The 25,833-nt window shown below is 40.2% G+C and overlaps 1 protein-coding gene across 1 annotated transcript in view; it reads left to right on the forward strand.

Annotated features, from left to right (window-relative positions):
• Positions 1–443: 443 nt before the first annotated feature.
• Positions 444–25,833, forward strand: part of Ppp2r2b (protein phosphatase 2 regulatory subunit Bbeta) — a 256,538-nt gene continuing 231,148 nt past the window's right edge. The window contains exons 1-2 of the mRNA XM_027927909.2: positions 444–520; positions 638–831. Coding sequence (XP_027783710.1) covers positions 762–831 — 70 coding nt within the window. The 5' untranslated portion in view covers positions 444–520; positions 638–761. The remainder of the gene's footprint in view (positions 521–637; positions 832–25,833) is intronic.

Consider the following 25,833-nt stretch of genomic DNA (forward strand, 5'->3'; position numbering starts at 1 on the left):
GGAAGAGTCCTGGGGCTGCTGACGCGGTTGGGAGGAGCCTCGCCTTTAATGCACCAGCCGCCTCCAGCCTCCTGCAGCAGGAGCAGCAGCAGCAGCAGCAGCTGCTGCGAGTGCGCGCGTGTGGGTGTGAGGGTGAGTGCGCTGGCGCCGGCCGCAGCGCCCTGCCCAGCTCCCCGCCGGCTTCCCTAGCCCCCTCCTGCCGGAGCCGCCCTCCCGCGGGACCAACACCCTCATCCCGGCCAGGCAATCCTGAATCCTGCCCCTGCCATCTCGTCACTGCAGCTTGGGTCCGGAAAGGCTCCATTTTGTCGCGGCTGCCCGTTCTCCCAGGGGAGGAGGGATCTTTTTTGCATTTTGGAGCGGCTGCCAACGAGGGGAACCTGTTGGGCATCTCCCCAGCCCCGCTTGTGAGCGCCTCCCGGGCGGGAGGGCGGGACCAGACCCCTCCGGGCACGGCGCATCTTGGCACCCGGAGGCAGCAGAGGCAGGCGCAGCATCCTCGCTGGGAATTGGAGCTGAAGTGAGCACACCGCGCGGGAGGAGCCGCCGCAGCCTCGGAGAGCCCGAGTGGAGGAGGTGACAGCTCCATTGCCGGGTTTTTATTTTTTTTCTCTCCGCCTCCCCGTCTCCTCCTCAGGCTCGGACCATGGTGCAGTCCCACTGGCTCCCCTGCCCCCCTCTCCTGTGAGACTGGCTGCGGGGAGGGATCATGGATACTTGTCTGCCGGCTTCTGGTTCCCACGCAAGTAAGCCTGCTGTCAATGGAGGAGGACATTGATACCCGCAAAATCAACAACAGTTTCCTGCGCGACCACAGCTATGCGACCGAAGGTAACGCCAACCCGGCCGCATTCCGCCGCTGGGGCCGGGTGCAAGTTGCGGTTCGCTGTGCTTGGTGGGCAGCTAGACGCATAGTGGCGGAGACTCCTCCGGGCCCGGGGGCTGGGGCAAGGGCTCGGGCTCGGCTCGCAGGGTAGCGCCAGGGCGCCGCACATCCATCCGGGCTCTGCTAGGCGAGCCCTTCGTTCAGCAGCAGGTGGACCCGGCGCCCCTGGGAGTTAAAATGGCCCTTGGGGATTAGGCTTTTTCAGGGCGCGGCTCCCATCCGGAAAAGATGACCTCAGGAAGGCAGATGACCTCTGTTCCAAGATGCTTACAGGGGTCTGGGAGAGAGAGAAGGGAGGGGCCCAGTAGGACCTTGGTCCACCCCTCCCTGGGCGAAATGATGTTGTGCGTCTCAGTGGCTGCAGGGAGGGCATGGTTTCATTTCCTGCCCATTCATCTCTCCGGCTGGCCGGGTTTTACCTGGTCAGACAATCAAAACCCCAAAAGACCCTTTGCAAAAGGGCGAGCCCGTCTCCCCTTGGAAGTGCATTAGCAAGAAATAAAAAGGTGGCTGGGGAAACAGTGTTCCAGCGGCGAGCAAACGAAGCTGACACGTGGGGCGACCAATGCAATCGGTGTGGCCTTTAAAAATCACCATTATGAATTCTGCAGCAGTAGTTTCTGCTGAATCAACAGCCAGCAGAAAGCAAGAGGGTTCAGCAAGCTGAGCTTTGCCAAGAGGTGAAATTGTCGTGTCTCTCTCTCTCTACCAGCTTGTTCTGACATTAGCCCCAGCGCTGTGGAGCAGGCAGGGAAAGTCAGCAGGTGGATCTTATTCCGCCTTTTGTGTGTGAATAGAGAGTGGAGACATTTTATTTGAATGACAAAACTTTTGCATTTTTGCTTTATTTTCTACCTGTAGGCCTTTATCCCTAGCCACTAATATAAAGTGTTGTATTGTCATATTAGCCATATTCTCGTGAGAAAAAAAATGTGTGGAAGTGCTTTAGGAAAATGTTGCAAGGTATGTTAATTTTTAAAAAAATGATTCTTACTATTCTTGAATGCTACAATTTTTGTAATATTTAATCAATTCAAAAGAATACTAGCAAAATGTGGGTGGAGGGTTCAAGCTCTGAAGGAAATCAAAAGACAGACACAATCTGGGGGCATCTTCAATAAACATTCTGGGAAGTTTTGATAGGAAGAATGGCCAGTGCTATTGAAAATATGTTTTTCCACTGGTTGTCATTATTGGAGAGCTTGAAGCCCAGTATTTCCACAATGCTAGATAAAGTAGAGTTGTAAGCTCTGTCCTCCAGGAGCTTAGAGATGCTATTTAAGATGTACAGCCCATCCCTTCCCCGTAATGAGCAATATACTCACTGATTCTATTTCATGATGACACCATGATTGTAAGATGTTCTTCCTCAGTCTTCATGCTTTGTATTGGGTCAGTGATGGGTACCATATGACAACTCAGTATCTAAGCATGGCATCCAAGAAAGAAGTAGGCCTTGCTTGGGTTTATTGGCTTTGGGGGAAACATTTCTGTGACTATGAAGATAGAGGGCTGCCTTCATGTTTTCAACTATATTACATTATGCAGGCAAAGGAAACTCACCAAGCTGAGAAGATGGCCAAATTGGGGTTATGTGAATAGGAAAGGAGTGTCATTTGTAGGATGAAGAAATCAGTTAAAAGTGGCATTTCTTATTGCTTTCAAGACCCTGGATTCTGCCTTTATTCCTATTTTGTGGAATTTTTGTAAATTATGATTTTGGATTAAATACATGGGCCTATATAGTCAAAATGGGGCATGAGTTTGTAGCAAAGAACTTTCTAAAATTTTTCGGATATGTGAGAGTCAACCTCTCAGATCTCTACTTCTCTCCCCCGCCCCATCCCCTCCATCTCAGTAAAGGAAAGGGGGAATGGAAGTTAGATTGTGTAAAGTTGGGCCCAGCAAGAAGTTCTTATATTCTTGACCTATTCATTTCCAGGAACATTCTTGCAGTTACTGGCCTTGGGGAACAGCCCCTCTTCCATTGAACACCCGAAAAGTAGAAGCATGCCTTGAGAGAGCACCAGATTAAAATATTCTCTGTTAAAATTCTCCCCAAAAGTTCTCTTCGCCCTTATTAACTTCAATTTGCTTACAGAGGAATTAGCCTCTAGATCCTTTTATAGATCATACTTTCCTGTTCCTTTTTATATCTCTGCATTTTCCTCCTACCTGCTCAGATATATCAGGCTTCCCCCCACCACTAAAATCTCTTTCACATTTATCGGTGAATTTTTCTCCCCTTTGCTCAGATCATTCCACACTGCAGTGTTCTATTTAAAGCTGAAAGGGTTTTGCTGTGTAGTTAGTGTGAAGGACTCTAAGCTCAATTTGCATTGTAAGTGGTAGCTGCAGGCAAGTTCATCCAGCTAAGAGCAATGCAAATGCTAAAGGACACTTTTTACCCAAGCTTCTCTTTCTCTTATAACTGAGTGCATGATGTGTATTTGCTGAAGACATTAATACATTCCCTGTGACTTTTTTTGTTATCATGAACATTAAAGTTATTGCCCCTCACCCACCTTTTCCTATCTTTCTTCCATTGTTAAAGTTAACATTTTTGGGCATCTTCTGTGTTCCAAGCACTTTGCTGAGTTCTTTATGTGTAGCTTTTCAACCTATCCAACTCCAAGAAGTGGTTCTCATTTTCCAATAAGGAAAATGAATCCAACTGAGACCTAAAGACATTATTAATTTGCCAAGGTTACACAGTCAATGAAAAAGCTAATGTTGAAACTCAGGACAGTGTCTGAACCCAGGTATTTTTTGCTGGGAAATTCTGCATTGCCTCATTTTCCTTTAACTATAGCTCTTGATCACAATGGTTTCATCTTGAGTGTAAACTGGGTTTCCAACTTGGAGAGGATTCTTTGCAGAGATAATTTGAAAGTGTATGTATGGGCTGAGTTTGGTGGTGCATGCCAAATCCCAGCAGCTTGGGAGGCTGAGGCAGGAGGATCGTGAATTCAAAGCCAGCCTCAGCAAAAGTGAGGCACTAAGCAACTCAGTGAGACCCTGTCTCTAAATAAAATACAAAAAATGGCTGGAATGTTGCTCAATGCCCCTAGATTCTTTTTTTTTTTAGTTTAAAAAAAAAAATGTGTATTTATGGGATGAGTAAGGGCATCTGGTAGAGTTGGAATGACCACAAAAATAAAGTCAGCATGATGGTTTGGCCTTTGCAGATCTGGAACTCAGGGTTTCCTAACCAAGGGTCCATCTCTCAAATCTCTATTTTATCTGTGGATATTTATTCCTCACAAGAAAGCAGGTATAAGAAAGACATGGACATAAATGAAATAAATGGAAGTGCTTTGCACAAGGGTATTGGGGATTTTAGTTGGGCTTCCTTTGGGCCAAAGAACCCACTCTTTATTACAGTAGTTCATAGATTTCTAGATCAATCTTCTACTTTCAACTGGAGACACAGAATACTCTCATAAGTGGAGTATTTTAAAATAACTGTTTGTTCTTAGTTTCCTTGGCTGTAAAATGGGAGTAACAGTAGGACCCTATAGCTTAGGAAAAGTGATTTGATACAGAGAAAATGCTCAAGACAGTGCCTAGTACAAAGCCAGCCTTCAATAAATGTTCTTAATATGCTACAACAGCTGTTCTTACTTAAGCTTTATCTACACATCAAGGATACTGTCTTTCCTTAGATTATATGTTGATTTGAGGTGATCTTGGTGGGGAAGGGCACCCACCACAGTCTTCTTTTGGCTCATCTGCCAGCCATGGATCTTGTCATTTAGTAATTTTCTTAATGAACTTGCTGATTATATTCTGGCCACAAGAAAGTTCCATCTTCTGTCAGAAACCTTAAAAAAAAAAAAAAAAAAACTGTCCTGTTTACACATATTAAAGGAAGACAAGTTCACTATTTAATGTTCTTCTTCCCTATTACTGATTCATTTTGCCTTTAATTCTTTCAATAAGTATTAATTGAGTTCTGCAGAGGTGATACAGCATGTCCCAATACAGACATGTTCCATATATATCTTCATGGAGCTTTTCATCTGGCAGAGGAGGTAGACATTAGACAAGTAATCTTCCCAGTAAATATGTAGTTACTAATTGTAATAAGTGATATTAAGGGAAGACCAAGATGCCTTGTAGTTGTGTATGAGGGTCTAATTTAGATTGAGTGTTCAGAGACAACTTCTCACAGACAGTCCTAAGCTGAGACTTGAAAGATGAGTTCTGAATTAACAAGAGCTGAAGATATTTTAGGTAGAAGGAACAAAAAAAGAGGCACACAGGCCCAGGGACATAGAATCATCTGACAGATTCAGGAATTTGGAAAGATGACTGTGGCTAGAGTATACAGAGCAAGGGGGTTCATGGTGAAAATGAGACTGAAGTCTATAGTCTGACTTGGAACACACCAAAAGCAAGGTGTAGATACATGGATAGAAATATAATAAATCAGTTATAAAATGTTAATAGCAAAATCCAGATGGGCCTATGTATCATCCCTGTAAATCTTTTATCCACTTTGATATCTGTTTAAAATTTCTCAGAATAAAATACTGGGGAAAAAAGATACTAGAGAGGTATTCAGGGACCAGATCACGTTAAGCCTCGTTGACCATAAGGAGTTTGGACTTTATCCAAAAATGGATCGAAAGCCATTAAAGGATTTTGATGGGGAGGAATCTGATCAGGTTTGTCTTTTTAAAAGCTGAGTCTGGTTGCCATGTAGGGTGGGGTCAGAGGACTAAGTATGAAATAAATAGGGACGAAAACTGGGAGATAAATTAGGAGTCCAGGGCTTGATCCTGGAATGGTGGCAACAAAAGAGATGGAGAGAATCCGATGGATTTGAGACACACTATACAGAAAGACTGTGACAGGCTTATTGGTGTGCTAGGTTGGGTGTCTACAGAGAAGATGGTGTTGAACACTACTCCCAGAATTTTGCCATCAGGATGGATGCATGAAGTGAATAGTTAAGGAAACAGGCTTTGGAAATTGATTAGTTTGAGGGACTTATGAGACGTCTGGTTTCACACTGAGACTCTGAGTAAGCAAGCACTTGAGTCTGGACAGGATATACAGATTTGGAATTAAACATCACTAGCATACTAAAGGTAATTAAAACCATGTGAACAAAAGAGATGCCTAGAAGAACATCCCAAGGGTAGAATTCCAGGCAGAGTGAGAAATTACAAGGAAACCCATCCTGGGTCCATAGAAAGAAATTGTAGCAAAAAAGACGTCAAAATGGAATAGGAGTCTTGGTAAATAATAATAAACAAATATGAAAATTATTCAAATAATGATATATGGCTATTTTCCAGAAATGTGGTGAAATAATGAGTCCAATCTCAGGTGAGTTGAGTTTAGAGGGTCTCCAAATCTGAGATCGGAGTGACTTGTGAAATGCTATAGCTTCTTGGGGCCACAAGAATTAAAGTGAGAGTAAAGGTCCGGGCCCCCTCCCCCATCCCACGTAAACTCAAGAAAAGGGGAAGCTTGATGGATATATCTGGGAAGGTACAAGAAAATGGCTATTAAAACGAAGATTCAGGGAAGGCATTGGAAAAATAAAAGAAGGTGTAGTCACATGATGGAGAGCTGACTCTAGTTCCCCAAGTTGCTTTGGTATTTGTATGCAAATGCCAGATTAGAATGGTATTTCCAATGCATATGGATGAGTGTTTGAGCTCTCAGAAAAACCTGAAATGGAAGGTGGGAAGAAGCTGCCTTATACTATTGTAAATGACCTTTCTGGGGAAGGGAAATGTTCTGCTACTCAACATAATAACCAGAGTGCATTGAAAATCACTAGCAAGTATTCATTATTAGCATCCAGGTCCCTAGGGGCAATCCCGAGCCCTTTATGAGTGCTGGTCAGAAACGTACCAATGAACCCGGGGTGAATAATATTAGGCCCGTCCTGTCAAAATATTGGTAATGCTCAATGAAAAGTGCACAGCTGTAGACTGACATTCCAAGACTCTGGCATTTGCATTTAAGAAGAAACTAAGGGTCCAATTTAGACACTTAAGCTGAAGGAAGAGAGCTAGGACATACAGAGTACTGTCGGCACTCCAGGCACTTTTCCTAGGTGTTGCCCATGTGTTTACTCATTTAATCTCCTTCCACAGCTTTGAGAAAGTGATTACGTTAGCCCCATTTTTCAGAATAAGAAACCTGAAGTCTAGAGAACCCAAACAACTTGTACATCAAACATGCTTCTACTGCAGACATGCTTATTTGTGTTATGATCAGAATGGAACTCCAGGCTCTTCTCTCTGCCCACCATGCTGCCTCTTGTCAGGGTATGTGTGCATGTGTACGTGCATGTGTGCATGTGTGGGTTTATGCATGTGTGTGTATGTGTGTGTGTGTGTGTGTGTGTGTGTGTGTGTGTGTTGAAAGGGTGTTGTGGCATTGAATTCAGGAGCATTCTGCCCCTGAGTTATGTCCTTGACCTTTACTTTTTTTTTTTAACAATTTTGAGACAGGGTCTCACTAAGTTGCCCAGGCTGGCATCAAACTTGCCATCCTCCTGCCTCAGCCTCTTGAATAACTGGGATTATAGTCATAAGCCACAGCACCTGTCTTCTTGTCAGAATTTTGGGGGTCAAATACAGGTTGAGTTCCACCCTCCACAGACATCTCCTTGATGACCGCTCTGTGCTGCTAGATTCGCTTGAGCCATCTTTCCCCAGCACAGCAGTGTATGATTCTGGGTTTCCCCCTCATCCTGAGAGGGCACTGAGTTCCTTCACCCAGCCAGAATCCTTAGCTAACTTGCTACTCCAGTAGATTGGTTCTATTCCACTAAGAAAAGAAGAAAATACATGTGGAATCGAGCAGTCAAAATGTGAGGACTGATTAGTTTTTAAATAGCCTTTTTGATGTGCCTCACCCCATTCTAAAGCATTAACAAGGTAGTTCCCTGGCGAGCTGAGCTGAGCTGGCCATCTATGTGCTCATTCTCCAGAGCAGATGGCATCTCCTCTCACTGTCTGTCCCATAGCGAAAGGAGTGGGACAGAAGCAGCTGTATGATGGTAAGTGTCCTTCTGTACACAAAGGTGGAAACTTTGCCACTGAATTTCCTTCTTTTGCTTTCCAGTATAACTCTAGAATCTGGCAGAAAGTCAGCTCTGCTGTTAACTATCCCTTTGAAAGCACAGATTGTTTCTACAAGGCTTTGTCATATATAACCTAGAAACCCTGCAATGCTTATGCTCCAAGTTCACTAGGGAGCAAGTTAGGAGTGATGATGACAGAAAATATGTGTGTGGAAAACTAACTCATATTCACTGGTTTCTTTGGAGAGACGGTCATCATGGGTAATGGGAAGAGCAAATCAGATTGTCAATTCTGTGCTTTAGAAGAGAAGGACTTGATTGCTACAGCAAATGTAAAAAAATGAAGGCTGTGGATATGGGGCAAAAGAATGTGTGGGCTTCAATGGGGCCCCTACAAGCAGGACTTAACCTGGGAAACCTGGGGTCTGCTAGATGCAGTATGTCTCCAGGAGGCAGGTATAAATGAATACACACTTCCTATTTTATTTGCACTGTGATTTTTGTCCCACTCAATATGTCTTAAAGATCTTTCCATGTCAGAAGCCCTGTGTCTGTCTGTGCTTTTTAATGATTGTGCAGTGCTCCATGGTATGACTGTTTCCACCATTTATTTAGCAGTTCCCCTGTGAATAGATACAAAAATTGTTTCCAGGTTTTATATTACATAAGATGCTGCAGTGATTGTGGTGTGTGTGTGTGTGTGTGTGTGTGTGTTTTCAAATGTTCTCTTTTCTGATTTTATCACCTTGAAAACTGAGATTCTGGTTCCCATTTCTTAGTAGAATGGCAAGAAGAAATCTCTGGTCCTCCACTTATTCTCTGTGTAGCCCTGCATCAGGCACTTAATCTAAAGAACCTGAATTTCCGTAGTGTGGACAATGGGGACACCAGGTGTACCTGTTTATATGTGCACAGTAACTGTGTCTTCTAAAGCCATTATAGATGTGAGGGTTAGTAAGTGAGAATAAATAGTGGGCAGTGGGGGAGGGCTTTCTGTGTGCCAGGGACAGGTTTTTGTCCTTAACTGGTTTTTTTTCCCCCTCATTTATCCTTACAGTTCTATAGGCTGATACTGTTCTTATCCCCCTTTAAATGAAACACTGAAGCAGCATAAGATTATTACACAACAGTATGGGAGACAGAAATCACATCCAGGTCTGTCTGATGCTAAACTCTCTGTTTTTAAACACTGCAACAGACCATCTCAATTTTGTATGTGAACACACCTGCTGAAAACAAAAGCCATGCTGTTGACACAGAGAAAAGGTTATTCATTTTTCTAATGAAATATACTTTTGAATCAATACTGATACAAAGTGTCCAATTTTTATCAAGAATTTGAAAATAAACTGAGAAAAAAAATTAAAGGCAATGCAGTATCGTAAGCAGTGATGTGAAGTGAACGTCAGCAGCCCTGGGTAGGATTCCCAGTCCTGCCACCATAATTAGTCACTTTTACTCTCTGGGCTTTAGTTTCCTAATCTACTAATAATGAGGTTGAGGGTGGGGGAGGGGGAGGGATAGTCTCTGTAGGTTTTACTGGCTCTAAGTTTCTATGATGGTTTATGTCTGTCTCTGGTATGTTCTGCTGTCATGCTCCGAGTGGGACTGGGAGAACACAGGCATAGGCTCCCCGTGGCTCTAAGTGGCCCCAGAATTCCAGGTCTTGCTATACTTCCTTCAAGGGTCAGATTATCCTTCTGGCAAGAAGGCTCTGGTGCAGCCAAGAGGAGGAGCCAGAAAGGGAACCGTCTCTTTGCCAAAAGCTGCTGCAGATGGAGGAGCCAGTCTGTCTGGGCAGCCCATGACTTTGAGAGGAGCCATTTGGCAAAGTTTTTGGCAGGAGCTGCCTTGCAGCATGAATGCTGGAGACAGTCCTGGGCTGGAGTGAATCAGGGATGCAGCAAAGGTGGCTGGTGGAACAAATAACCATCTGGTGAGCAGGGTGCTGCTCATCTTGCTGCACTGACAGGGAAGAGCAAGTGCCAATCGGTGAAGCTAAGCTCTCGGTGACATGATCTGACAGGCACAATAGAATTTCTCCTCTGCTGTTGTATACTCCATGGGCCAGGGGCTATAAATCCCATGTGAACTTGGCTCTTTCAGAAATCAGGAAGGCCCCAATATCCTCCAATGTTACAAAGCAGGGGAGAGAATTCATCAGTTCACAACAAAAATGTATTGCCAGGTGCTATGCCGGATGTGCTGGGATTGTGCTAAAGTATAAGACTGTTGTTCTTCTTCTCAAACATCTTCCCATCTATCTATTTGGCCAGATGATGCTCTGTCCTTCTGGAGATGTAGTTAACCACGTAAGCGGGGCTGTGATCAGAGCCTGCCTGGATCTACACCCACCGCTGGCAATAGGAGCTCTGCGTCCTTGGACAGGTCATGCTGTCTTTTTGAGTATTTTTTAATCTACAAAAATATGGCAGGAGATGAGGCAACCTGTTTTTGCTTATATGTGAGAATTAAATAAATGCAAAAGGATCTATACCTCATGCATTTAGGACCAAGAGTTGAAAATGAATTCAAAATATTAAGGCAAGGAGTCATCAATAATGATATACCTATTTTAAACAGCATTCATTCATTTTGATGAAAGGTCTAATGAAGAATTGAGAATCAAGACCTTTAAGTATGGATTTTTTTTTAATTTTGACCTTTTTAAATTTTATTTAATTTTTATTTATTTATCTTTTATAATTAGTTACACATGATAGAAGAATGCATTTTGATTCGTTGTACACAAATGGAACATAAGTATGGATTGATGATTGGGGGCTATATTTTTTCTTGTACAAACCACACCCAGAATCACAAAGATCATGATTTTAGTTAATTTGAGATTGAGTGAGAGTACGGACACCTTACAAGCAATCTTACTACAGATTTTTATGATTGTTCCCCAAATTTATAGCTACTACACTTAATTTAACAGTTCTTTGTCATCTTTTGAAAGCGTTCAACTTACTTTTCATATGAAATCACCATTCTCTTTCTTTTGACACGTTTCATCATTTTCCATGATACTTCATTAAATAACAAGTATAACCAGCATTGAGGGATTTGGGAACAAACACAACTGAATCTCAGTCAACATGCAACTCAACCTGAAAAGTTGACGTGCTTATACACCTCCTAGATTCACCTTATGTATAGATTTTCCTATTGGCCCATTTCTTAAAAGGATTGCAAGGCATGTTTTTATCCAGTGAGTCAGCTACTTAGAAGATTGCTAAAAGAGTTCCTCTTGCAATTATGAGGTAGAAGAGCTGCTATATTCTGAGTGCTTACGACATAGCAGGAATTGGACCTGTATGTGACCCAGTATGCATTATGTATAGATATACCATATATGGGTTACATGCATATATGCTGAGTATATGATATGTGTGTGTGTGTGTGTGTGTATTCCTCAGAAGTGTATATAGTTGAAGCTGAATTAGATGAGACTTTTAAGTATAATTCACCATTGTTTATCCATCTCCTAGTACAGTGCCTGGCAAATAGCAATTTATTACACATTTATTGAGGAAATGAAGAAAGGAGGAAATTGATTTTTATTTTATTGATGAAGAAACTGAGGCTTGGAAAGTTTATGTAATTGATCAGTATTGATCAGCTAACCTGGAATGTAAATTCAGGTATGAACAAAGAAATACATGTTCTGGGACTTTGTAGCTCAGTGGGAGAGCACTCTCTTGGTATAGATGAGGCCCTGAGTTCAATCCCGAACTCCACAAACACACATGCACACACACAAAAGTATGTTCTTAGGGAGAAGCTTAGATATATTACAATAACTTCTATTGTATGAAACTCTTGGACATATAGTTAGGATTCCATATTACCCAGAGAATAATCTAATAGGATGAAAATGTGATATTATCTCCATTTCATACATGTATATGGATGTTCTATAACAGGGTTTAGTAAATTTTTCCTGAAAAGGGCCAGATCATAAATATTTTAAGCTTTCTCTGTCCAGGCTATACAACTTATCCATTGTAGAATATAGGCATGGTTGTGTTCTAGCCAAACTCTATCTACAAAATCAGATGGTGATCTGTAGACCGTAGTCTGCTGACCCCCATTCTAAAAAAAGAAAAAAAGAAAGAAAGTTACTAGGAACTAATAAAAGTTCAAAAGATATTGATCTTCCAAGTGAGTGAGTGCAGTTAGTGCTGGAGGAAAGTTTAACTGACCAGGTAGAATTTAGGGGGTGAAGGGGCCTTGGGGAATGCTGGCAAGTGGAGAAGAGTGACAAAGGCTTTGCTTATTGAGGCCTGGAGTGTTGTGATGATAGGTGGTAAAGGAAGGCAAGAATGAATGGCATGTTAGTTGAGCAGATGGACTGGAGGATAGAGATAGTGTTTGCTGGCTCATGGAATCCCCATCATAGCCATAGCTCATTCTAAGTAGAGTCCCTCCAGTTGTTCACTCAGCACTCACTTAAAAAATATTTATTATATAGTAGGCACTGTGCTTAAATAATTTAGATATACAACAAAAAATCAGATCTAGAATCTGATTCCATGGAGTTGGTGTGCTATTGAGAAGATACATACTAAATAAACACAAGCATGACCATAAACATAAATCTTGTGAAATACTATGTTGGCCGGGGGAGTCTATGAGAAAGCAAAGTACAGCTCACTGATAAAAATTTATATTGTAGAGAAAATTCTATATCTCCAGGCATCATAATCATTATAAGCATTTTCTATATATTTCTTCTCAGGCTTTGTGTGTGTGTGTGTGTATGTGTGTGTGTGTGTGTGTGTGTGTGTGTGAGAGAGAGAGAGAGAGAGAGAGAGTTGAGCGAATGCTGGAATTATATATAAAATGGTATCATGTCTAGTTTTGACCTCATCACATAACACTATGAGCACTTTTCTCCAACATCCAATAGTTGATCCATTGTTTTAATCATCCACCAAATGCTGGAAATTTATGTTATTCTACTTTTTGCTATACTAATTGTGTGATAAATAATGGCATGACTCTAACTCACGTGTTTGGTTATTTTTAGAGTAAGTTTCTAAAAGCACAATTGCTGAGTTAAATGATATGAATAGTTAAGTTTCTAGATAGTGTTCATAAGTTGCCTTCTAAACTAGTAATTCCAGACTGGGGGTGTAGCTCAATGGTAGAGTGCTTGCCTAGCAGGTGCAAGGCCTAGGTTCAATTCAACACATTAAAAAAGGCTTAATTTGTAATCGTAGGTGTCCTTCCCTACCATTGTTTCATCCACATTTTGCCTACAACTCATATTGGCACAGGTTTTTAGGGTGTTCACATTATTCCAGAGAAGTTGTATGAGCTAAAGATTGGGAAAAATTGCATAAAGATGTAACCATTGACTTTTGATTCCTTAGGCCTTGTTCCTCTAGAGCTCCAGGTTCTCTGCTCCTTCCAGAGACAAGAAGCAGGTATAATCCTCAGCTTCTGCCATTAAGTACTTAGGTGAGCAGTTAGGTCCCTGGGATTCAGTGGCCCACCCATGTTAAATAAAATTACTTTCATGGTTTCAGGGCATCATTTGTAGATAAGTACATGGAACCTGGTGACCCAGAAATGTTAATTTTCTTAAAACTGATAAGTAGGTAACTTCAAAGAATGATTGACCTAGTAAGAAAGCAGTGTGGTTGTTTAATGAGCAAACCTCTCTTGGGCTATACAATTGAAATTTATGAAACTAGTGCTCACTTTTTTAGGGGGGGGGGGGTTAATACTATGTGTAGTTGAATGCAATTTGAACCCAGGAAAAGCTGAGAAAACTGAACACTACCTATTATTGTCTTGACACTTTAAAACATCTTCAGTTTTCTCCTCAAGCCTGGCATCATGATTTAATGTAAATGAAAAATACAAATCTTATAAATTACCAGGGGGGTTGGTTTTTTTTAACAAGAAAGTATGTTTGTGGTCTACATTTCAGTAGTCTTTGGGGTTACAGTTGGGGGTCAATGTGAAGTCCCAATTCATTTGACTTGAGAATTTGGGGGCATTTTTCCCTCTCTAAAGTGTCTTGAGGGCTTGAAGTAAGAATACTAAGTTCTTTGAGACCCGCCCCTTTCCTGCTCCTGGCACTAAGGATTAAATCCAGGAACCTGCACATGTTAGGCAAGTGCTCTACCACTGACTCATACCCTAGCCTACTCCTCCCCCTTTTTATTTTGAGAGTGTCTCACTTAATTGCCCAGGCTGGCCTCAAACTTGATATCCTCCTGCCTCAGCCTCCTGAGTAGCTGGTTATTCCAGGGCACCACATCCAGTTGAGAAATTTTTTTTTTAATTTAAAATTTTTATAAAGGTAAAAAAATGATACTCAGTATAATATTACCTACATGCTCAGTACATAAAAGGTAAAAGGATAGATGGATGGACAACTGAGTGGATAAATGCTTGTGATTAGTAGTTGACCCAGTTGCCTCTTCAGAGGATTAAAAATGTTAAAGCAACTTCTAGAAACACTAAGTTTCCATGGAAGATTTGGGAGTCTGATATAAAAATCCACCTGTCATTCCCTTTTCTTCTAAGAGACAAGTGGGATGCTGTGAGACAGTATTGATTAGAATGACACAGGTTTGTGGGGAGGGGCTTCTGGAACTCATCAATGGCACCAATTTAAGAAGTGAAAATAGAATGTGGGGGTAGGGGAAGACTCAGCCCAGAACTCTGAGCTAATAGAAGAGATCAGGGGCAGTTCACTGCTTCCAACCGTTCCAATGACTGATTCTAATCCCTTCTCCTGTCCCCTTGTGGGGTCAGAGATCAGAAACTTGCTGAGTTCTCACCAGGACCTGAACTCTATGCTGTGGTGAAGAATGCAGAAGCAGTCTGATTATCATACTGCGCATCTGCTGCCAGCATGCTTACTCAGTCCTGAAGCTTCCTCAGCACAATTGGAGATGGAAATTTTCTGATCAGAATTTTTCCTATAAGTCTAAGAAATTTGGACTTGAGCCTGTTATGCAAGCCAGATCTTTTCTTTTTCCAGTTACTTGACAAGCAGGTCGCCTTTGAGTCACTCATAGGGTTGGCCCTGATTTAGACATTGTCATATGCTGAAAAAGAAAAAAAAAAAAAGTTTTCTTTCATTTGGCCCTTTAAGAAGATTAGTCTGCTCACAATTTTTTCCTGTGCTTTTGCAGTTTACTGTTTCCTGCCGGCCTCTCATCTTCTGAGAGTCTCCTGGCTCATCTTCAGCCACCAAGGCTGCCTTGTGCTGGGTCCCCACTACTGTAGGCCATTCCCATTTCTGCGCCTTGATGTGTGCTCTTTCCTCTTTCCTAGTACCTACAAGCTCTGTCTCCATTCCACATTTTTTTCAAGAAGTTTTTTTTTTCCCCCCTGAATTTTTCAAGTTCTTTAATCATCACAGTTCCATGAGGTAATGGATGAGGCAGATCCTGCACATTGTCACCCTGACAATACAGAAAATTCCAGAAGGCAGTGGCCACATCTTCTTAAGTTTGCCTTGTAATACAATCTTGGCATGTAGGTGCTTAGTTCATGATTTTTTTTAAACTTGATTTCAATTTAAGAGTAGACTGGTGACTTCTCTCTAGTTAGGACTGCAACCTACATATTCTTTACTTGGGTATTTACTTTTGTAGATTCCTGTAAACATATTGAATCTAGGTTCTCTATCCTCCACTGAAGTTGAAAGATAACAGGGGAGATGTCAAAAAATGTGCTATGTGATTTTTTTTTTTAATCACTTAGAATCTCTACCAGCTAATTAAGAGCATAACCTATTATTTATTCTTTCATCCATTTATTTATTCATGTGCTTGTTCTTTCATTCTATTCTTTAACCACTCAGCAAGTATTTATTAAGCAACTGAAACCTCATTTGTGTTGTAGGAGTTGGTATATAATGAAATCAATAAAAAATATCTAAAATGTTATTAATATTGGCTATGAGGGGGGGAGGAAACATATAAGCAAAAAAAGAGTATATTTTAAAGATAATTAAGGTAGGTCATATCCATGATTAAAAGTGTATATATATTGTCATTGCTCTGATATGAAATTCTGTATGGGTACATAAAGAATACTATGAAATAGATGGCTACTGAAATATTAATGATGCTTATATCAGGCTGATAAAATTTTAAGTAATTTCTACTATTTATCTTTATTTCCTCCAGAGTATGACAGTTTGAATAAGTACATACATTGTTTACATAATAACAATAAAGCTGTCACCATGTTGAAAACAATTCACGAAGGGTCTACTATTACAGAGGACTAGTCTCTGGATATCAATGTAGTAAATATTCACCTGTGTTCTTCCTTTTACTTTGAAGACACATTTCTAATTCTTCAACTGAAAATCAGTTTGAACCCTGGAAGAGTAGTGATAAGGATTCTAGGGACTGTCAAATTCTGTAGCAAGAATCCTTCTCAGTGTCTCTTACCTGAAGGTGAGTGAAAGGGTTTTGGCAATGAGCTTGGCCTTTGGTTCAGAACCCCTTTGGTCTTTGTCTCTTGGATGAAAGAAGGGTAAGATGATATCTCAGCCAATCTTTTCATATGAGGCCTGGGCAAGGGTCTGGATGAGTCAGTGAAAATCAATTGTCATGATGGAAAACCCATTTAAGAAAAAATGTCCTAGAGCCAGCAGGTCAGAGCTGGCTCCTCTGCACAAGAAAGATCTCACAGTCTGTGTTTATTGACACAGAAGGTGGTTTTAATTACCCTGAAGGAATTTCTGGCATGTTTTGCCAAAGCTAGTCTTAAAATGTTTAATCAATGGATTAGTGACAAGCAGACCTACTGGAGAGGTCTGCACATGGGTGTAGCCGCTCAAGAGTAGTATATTGCAGTGTGGTTATTAGTGACAGAGTATGGTCATGTTTTATCAGAGAAGCAGGAAAATGCTACCATTCACTCATGTGATGATCTTGACTGTGGGAAATAATAGTGTGTTTTACATCTGAGAAGCCTTGGTTTTCTTCCTTGATTTCATGATCTAAGCAACTTGCATGGTTTCAGTGCCCTGAAAAGTAAACTTGGTAAGATGCCCTTGAGCAAGAATCAGAACAATTGATCAAACATTTTTTCTAACTCCACAAGTAGTGACTTGAAAGAATGAATATGCTTTTCTAAATATAGGCCCAAGGAAAATTAATAGTTAGACTAGCATAACCTTCGCTTTAGTTAGACCTATTCTTGATGACCTACAAAATATTTTAAGAACCAGAACAGGAAAAATAGAATGGTATCACATCACAAACCATTTTAATCCATCACAAGCTGAGGATTAACCATTGTCCAAGGTAAATGTAAAGTTATAAAAAGAAATGTTTTCCTTGCTTTTCATGTCTTTGCTTTTGAATTGCTTGGTTGAATGCCACCAACAGGTGTAAAATCAGTTAAGAATAGTATTCAATATTGTTTTTATCCGTCTCTCCAAGGTGAACTCCAGGTAGAATTTTTTCCCCCCTACATAAAATTGTCCTTCACGCTATCTCCTTTCACTACAGAGCAGACAAATTCTACTCTAATGTAGGCAGGCAAGAGAGAATAACGTGGTACCTTGAAATTTGAATAGGAATCCAAGGTGTCTTTGGCAAAACACATTGAGCCCCTCTTATTGAGCTTCTGAGGGTACCTATGTCTTGTTCATTGGCATAGTGGGCTGGTGATGTTCTTCACTGATTATCATAGAAAGGTGTCTCTGGCTATCTCCTATTAACAGGAGCTATTTTGGATTTGCCACATTCACAGGGAAGTAAGGCCATTAGAAACAAATCCCCTTCAACTGTCAAAACAATTTAGCAAATAGTTCCACTGATGTTTTTGGTACTGCTGATAATTTCCAACTTTAAAGAATCCTCCTTCCTCTTGCTTTTAAATTAATCTATTAGTAAACCAACTTGACCGAATAGGTTGATCCAAAATGGAGCAAGGAAGAAGCTACTTAAAACAATAATGTCATTTTATACTTGTGAAGAACTTTTAGATTTCTACAGTGTATTTTCACAGCTTTTATCTACTATTGTACAACAAATATGAAGATCAACTTTTATTTATTCTCATTTCCTCAGTAAGAAACTCCATTGGAGTTGATCAACTTGCTTATAATCACATACCTAATTTATGGTAGAGAAAATACTAAGGTCCAGATATTCTCATGCCTAAATCAGAGCTGTTTCCATGATACTAGAAGACTAGATAAGTCATCTCTCAATAAAGTCCCAACTAGACAAAATCTCAGAGCCTTGGAAAAAGGTGCTCATTTTTGCTGAATCTCCACAAGATGGTGGCTACCGACATTCTTAGCATGAAGTTCTATGGCTAGAGCAACTTTGTGTACTATAGCCTCTTTGTTCTTCTGAATCCTGATGGTTTGTTTGGTGTGTACTTTTGCACCATGTCTTCCATTCCACTTCTAAGAAGTCATGAGTTTTTTAGCTTCCACATGAATGCAAACATGCACTATTTATATTTTTGTGCTTTGGCCCCTTGAATGTTGGGCTTGGGTATAAGATGTGTTTCATTGCTAAGATCATTCATTATTGGCAAGTGGAAGTCTTGGGGGCTACCTTTCTGGCCCATTATGCAAACCTCAAAGAGCAAAACTTTGGTAGTGAAGAAGCCAGTGGAGTTGGTTCTATTTCATGGCTGTACACTGCACCCAAATATCTAACTCACAAATATCTATTATTGGAACAAGTAAGAAAAGGTGTTCTAGACAGCTCTTCACTGACACAACTCTCATCCCCAGAAATGTAATGTAAAGACGAAGAAGCTACATTTGATGCCTAATTTTTACACACAATGTTTATCTTTTGCCTTGTCTCCATTTCATTATGTGAGCAGTGAAGTCTTTAGTAAGAATATGGGCTTATGAAATTATCAACCACAGCTGCCCATACGTAAAATTGGGACAATAATAGTAACATGCTTCTGTGGTGGTTGTAAGGATTGGCCCAACAGTTGTCAATTGCTAGTTCAGTCCCCGATGTGCATTGAACATTCAATAAATAGTTGTTTGGTTGTTTGTCATATTTCTAGAAGACTTACATGGTCATAAGTGTTATTTGCACGGACCATATATTCTTCCTACTCTTCTAATCCCTAGGACTCAGGATTCACTAAAAGATATACTTACATGGGTAAGAACAGATTCTGTAAATGACTGGGTTTGTATTCTGGCTCTATCACTTACTAGTTCTCTGTCTTTTCAGACAAATTATTTCAACTCTCTAAGACCAGGTGCCTCATCTCTAAAATGAATATAATAGTGCTGCACTTCATAAGGTCATTGTGAATATAAAATACAGCTGTGCATGTAATGTACTCAGGTCAGCCCCAGGTACAAAGTGTGTAGTATTTTCTAAGTAATGTTAGGTTGTATTTCCACTAGTGTTAGTACAGTTATATCTATGTCTTAAAGTATAACATTTCTGTTGAAAGAAGTTGTTTTTACTATAAAACAGTAAAATAAGTTAACACCCCAATCTTAGTCTTTGATCCAGTATCACTTCTGGGTTGTAGCAATTTGCTCCCTTTTAAATAATAATCTCTTGGGCTGGAATTTTGTGAGAATTTCAGCCCATCATTTCCCTTTTCTGAATGTGAAATAAAGCACTAAGTAAAGTAAAATCCATTATCTATTCTATGCACCATCAGTAAGGTAGTTTTTAAAGGCAATAGCTTTAAGTTATTAAAAATTAATGCCAGCAGGTTAATTATAAACCTCTCTTTCTGTATTAATGGTATGTTGAAGCTTCCCATTAAGGCATAATTTTGTTTTGCTTTTTATTTTTTTAATCTTGCCTTTTAAAAAATTGTTTCTCCTTGTACTACTTTATTCAGAGCATACATCTGAACACTTTCAGAGAAGGGAGCTGTGTCTCTTTATTCCCTCAGCTGCTGGGGATTGAACCCCAGGCCTTCCCTAGTGCAGCTGTTTCTAATCAGTGAGATGACATGCTGCAGCTTCTGAACAGTCCAGCCGAACGAGTTGTTCTGTACCAGAATAGTCCTTCTAGTTTCCCCTTTGCTCCTAGCCCTGCGCTCGCTATAAAGCTCTGGACCCCAAGTATTAACTTCCTGCTTTGGGGACCCCCTTTAACTATGTGAAGACCCCTCTCCTCACCACTGCAGCCTCCACAGAACCCCAGATGCATTCAGCAGTTGTTTTCAGTTCATATACATTGGAATCACCTGATGTGCTTGTTAACTACCAATTGCCAGGCACCGCCCCTAGTGTTTCTGATATAATCTGTCTGTGACTGGGAGCCTCAGAGGGTTTTCTCAGTTCCCCGGATGGTGATGTTGCTGCTGCTGATCCAGAGCTGCTGCTCCATGTCCTCGAAGTCAGAGGGCAGTCCACCCGCAGTTGAAGGGACAGAGCACAGGAAGATTTTTGTGGTGTTGACTGTGTCACCTCAATAGTTTTGCAGGCCAGAGCCTCCTCACCCAGGCTGACTGGGGAGGGGGAGATGTAGGGGAGTGTGTAAGTATGCCTGTATGTTGCCAAAATTGAAGCATCGCTACCTCCTGGAGTCTGGATCTGAACCCCGTGTTTGTCACAGGAGCCAAAGGAGAGCCCGAGACAGAGAGTAGTGGCACAATAATGAAGCATGAATTATCCAGATGAAAGCACCTATGGAAATAAAGGTATTAGTATTATTATTTATACTTACTGTTCTTGATATAATAGCAATAATGATGTGCTGCTTAGTTCACTTAAGTTGTACCCTGAGACCCCAATAAATTGATTCATATTTTTAAAAAGTTATTATACATGAAGCTGGGTGCAGTTGTGCATGCTTGTAATCCCAGTGGCTGAGGAGGCTGAGGCAGAAGGATCACGAGTTCAAATGCCAGCATCACAGCCTCAGCAACTTAGTGAGACCCTGCATCTAAATAAAATATTTAAAAGGGGCTAGATATGTTGCTGAGTGGCTAGGTGCCCCTGAGTTCAATCCCTGCTACCAAAAATAAATAAATAAATAAATACACACACACACACACACACACACACACGAGACAATAAGACATAGTTTGACTTAATGAGAATGTATTTTAACAAAAAAATACATGGAGATGATAAATTATGACTGATTTTGAAATTACCAGGAGAGAGAATGTTGGTTAGACAAGAGTGGAGTCTGCTTTATTGGTACTGGACAGACATGTCGAATAGGCTAGTGAACAACACAAATATTAATTGCTTGAACAAACAAGTAGACAATATGGCCATCGTACTTTGTATATAATGAAGAAAGAAAGACTCTCCATAAATGGGAAATTTTGAATGAGAAATCCATTTAGAAGTCACTGTAGGAAAAACAGTAATCACACACCTGTATTAAATAATTGGAAACCCTCTCATGGTAACCCCTAAGGAGCTGCACCTGTTTGGCTGAAGTGGCATGAAGACATCAAACTGTATGTGATGAGGCTATTTATCTTTATGGTCTTCCTATTTGGCTGTATACTTGAGTTCTGGGGGAAATTTTTGTACAAAGAACTGTATTTGATTTAAGAAAAAGAATCATCAGAGGTCCTCCCTAAAGGTGGAGTTTGTAGTAAGGTTGACATGAACTTTGAGACATATGGAAGGGGAAGACTCAGAAGCACTCCCTTTCAGAAAGGAATAGGAAAGAAAAGCTCCCCCCAAATTGCTTATCATAAGACAAATGAAATTTAAAGTGGTCAAAGGTCAAAAAGGGAAGAAATGCAAGTGCAGTTGTATGTGCATGTATATTTGTGTGTGTGTGTGTGTGTGTGTGTGTGTGTACCCTCCATCAGCCTATGGGCGGGGGAAGTGTCAGGCATTAATGTCCTGAAGGAGCCATGCAACCTTTTATTTTATTTTTTTTGAAATATTTATCCATTTATTTTGAAGTCACCAACACTCCTCTAAGGAGTGTTGAAGCAAAGAATGAGTAATTGGAATTATCTGGGCACTATGCCATGAACTTTGTATGGGTCAAGTGGGTAAATCCTCATCTTCTCAGTACTTAGATCCTGGAGGACCTGTGTCTGTCCCCCAGCCTTGGGGGACCTGGGAAAGCCTTAGCCAGTTCTGGATGCTCCCACTTAGGCAAAGAAGAGCCTCTTTGACAGCTCAGGAGGACTTCTTTTACTTCTTTTTTCTTTATTTCTTTTCTTCTTTCTTTTTTTTTTTGTTGTTGTTGTTTTTGGTACCAGTATTGGACCCAAGGGCACTGGACTCCATGCAAATTACATACACATATATATATATATATAAAATAATTTTTTTTTTGGCAGTGCTAGGAATAAAACCCAGGCCCTCACACATGCTAAGCAAGTATTCTAACACTGAGCTACGTTCTCAGTCCCCTCTCGATGATAGCTCTTAATGTGGTTTTTAAATGTAAGATGATAAGAGACCAGGGTTTACTTTTAAATAACACCTGGGTGTGTATGTGGTATGAGGTGTAGTTCAGCTCTTCCCTGGCTATAGAAAATTTAAAATCTTGTCAGACCTATTTTAATAAAGGCTTTATATCTCTTGTAATTTCAATGTACCTTTTTTTAATCACTTAATACCAACCAGTAGCACTTTCAATGAATTCCAATATGATATTGATTGAAGATTTGAGTTTTATCTGGTTGGCGATACTATAATGAGATGAAACTGGGCATGCTTAGAATGGATTTCCAACATTTATGCCCCTTATTCTTTTTCCAAGAGGGAGAGAAAGAGAAAGGATTGAAGTATTGTGTTACTTGGTAGTATCTGTTATGTCAGACTCAAATTTTTCAAAGCACAAAATCTGCTAGTGAAAGACTGTTGAGTCAGAATTTTAAGAGCTTGTGAGGAAGAATAGCAAGAATGAATACCTACCTCTCACTATGCCTCATCAAACCCAAATGTTCCTGAAAAATCCTTTTAAAAATACAAAGATGGTGCCCTTTCAAAATGCTAAGAAGTTGGTAACTATGTAAGTGTTGTGTGTCATTTAGTGAGCAAATGTGAGAGATAAGATGAGCATGTATGTGATAATAGAATGTGAAGTCACTTCAAGGTATTGTTTTTCATGTTTAGCCACTTTCTTCAGAAATGGAATCCACTCAAATTTGGTTAAGATTGCCTTGAATTCTCAACAAGAGATTAAGATTATTTAATAACTATCTAAGGCATGAAACCAAAAATGTCTATCTCTGATTTCCCAAAATATGCCCTAATAAGAAATAATGCTTCAATATGTAGCAAAAATTGGTATGAAGAGAGTTTGGTATCAATTCTTAATTTGTTATTTGTTGAGCACCTAATTAAGTAATGGCAGTTACTATTTATTGAGCCCTTATTATGTGTTATATGGGGTACTAAACTATTGAGATTTAAGGTAGGTGCTGTAGTGTTTGCAAATGGGAAAACTGAAGCTTGGAAAGGTAAGGTAACTAGTTCAAGTTCACCCTGAAAGTAAATAGAAAAGCCAGGATTTGAAAACTAACAAGTTTGATTTTATTTTTATTTATTTATTTTTAAATTTTTTTTTAGTGTTGATGGACCTTTATTTTATTCGTTTTTTTATATGCAGTGTTGAGAATTGAACCCAGTGACTCACACATGAGAGGCAAGCACACTACCACTGAGCCACAACCCTAGCCCCAACAAGTTTGATTTCAATGGCTGCATTTTTGCATCACTCCCTTACCTAATTCATAATCTTTTCCATAAGGTTGATATAAAGACTAACAGGATAACTGATCACAAAGGGCCTTTTAAATTGCATGGAACTTGATGCTTTTCCTGTGCCTGTTGAGCTGAAGCAAGTGTCGGGTGTTCAGAAGCTAGTCCAGAATAAAAAGTAAAAGTGCCAGTGGTGCTATGTGGACGGCCATAGTTTCCTTGTTAGAAATACCTCTGATTTGATGGTTGGCATGCCAGTAGTCATGAGTGGCATTCCCTTGGGGACCTTTTTATGAGACAGCAGGACATTAGATGAGCTGGATCATGGGCTTACTCCTAAGTGGTATTTGTAAGTAATTGTTAGTGCTCAAATAACTGGGCATGGTGGCGTATGCCTTAACCCCAGCAGCTCGTGAGGCTGAGCCAGGAGGATTGCAAGTTCAAAGCCAGCCTCAGCAAATTAGCAAGACCCTGTCTCAAAATGAAATATATTTTTAAAGGTCTGGGGATATGACTCAGTGGTTAAGTGTCCCTGGGTTCATTCCCCAGTATCAAAAAAGAGGGAAAAAAAATAAAGTGCTCAAACATTTCTGAGATCGGTAATTCCTGTTTATAAATCCATGCCCCTCTATACTGCTCAGCACAAAGTGAAACAGAGGTTTGGCAATTATCCAATTCTTTTTAAGAATCTTGGTTCCTAATATGAATAATCCAAAGGTCCAATTGGACTTCTAAAATTTCTGGGTTACCCATTTGATGATTGTGTTCTGTACTCTGCCTCCACTTTTTTTTTTTTTTTAAACCAGACTCTTCCTGTCCCTTCTATATTTCTGATATTCCTCAAGGTACTTCCTGCATTTATCTGGACTCTAATTAGCCTTTATGCTGTGTATTGAGGATTGTCTGTTCTGGTACCACAGAAGCAGGTCCATATTGTTGGCCAGTGCATCAGTCACTAGGGGTTATAAAGAATGATGGGAAAGAGGCAGTTGCAAATCTTTTGGCACAAAAAATACATCTTCACTACAAAGGGAATAGCTGATTCTCCAGTACTGCAGGACTACAATGAACCAAAATAATGAAGTCTTCTGCATCATAGTTCAATTCCAAAGGTTAATTGTTAGCTTGTTTTAGTCTTGCTTGAGACCAGATAAGGGAGTTTTCCCTTTGAAGACTCGACTGAGCTAGTGTGAAAGGCAAGGATGTCATTCAGATACATATGAAATGCAAACAGTCTCATGTATTAATGGTCACTAATGACCTGTAATCAAGCTATAATTTGTTAGGTTGAAAGCAAATTGGTTTTTTGTTCAGAAGTGTAAACAGAAGACATTTTAATTCAATCTGTTGATTGTCCTTCTCAACTGGTGACAGTGGACTGAAGGGTTACTCTTGAGATGTAGTACTCTGGGGTGTCCAGAGTTAGTTCCTGAGTCTCCCAGCTTCCTTGAGCCTCACAATCCTGCAGCCTTAGTCAAAGGGGATGGATTCTTGGTGATTTTTCTTCTTGATAAGATAGCAACTTCAGTTTCAATTTTCTCTTTCAACTTTACTCTGGTCTCATACTTCAACTGACTAACTTTCTCAAAGCATCACCATTCACTCAGCAAAGATTTTAACACAGAAATATAGAGGGCCATTGGAGCTGTAAATACTCCTATGCCTCAAGGTTCATAATGGTTATCAAGAGAATCCTCACCCATGCTTTGTAAAATTTACATTCTCTCTTTTAATGTCTTTAATATATTGTGTACCCCTACACTGTGTGTTACTCATCCCTCAAACTCTGTTGAGATACGCATCTTAGAGAACAAGGCCCTTTGATCTTTTGGAGTGCACCAAAACTGACAATAGAGGAGGCAAAGGGGAAATACTGGGGAGTGAATATGAGACAGTGAATATCTCCATTATGAATAATTATAATGCAATTATTTTTTAAAAAATGGGGAAAGACCGGCAGTGGAAATGTCAAGAAGTTATAGTGACTCCTTGGAATATCTAGACCTTATTTTCCTGGTTGTTTATTTAAGAAAATGCATATATATAAATGCTATGGAAAATGACACTAAAACATAAAATTATTTAATCCTTCATGAAGTAAAAAGAAAATATTCTGATCTACTTGGTGTACAGTGAAGGAATAATAATGCAGGCTAGCCCAGTGTGGCATTTGGATCAGTTAAGATTATGATGAAATAATGGGAATGATCTTCCTCACACAGAACACGATTTCTTTCCTTTTAAGCACTAATAACAGCAATG

Source organism: Marmota flaviventris, chromosome 5, assembly GCF_047511675.1.
Source record: "Marmota flaviventris isolate mMarFla1 chromosome 5, mMarFla1.hap1, whole genome shotgun sequence".
In the NCBI taxonomy this organism is placed as follows: Eukaryota; Metazoa; Chordata; class Mammalia; order Rodentia; family Sciuridae; genus Marmota; species Marmota flaviventris.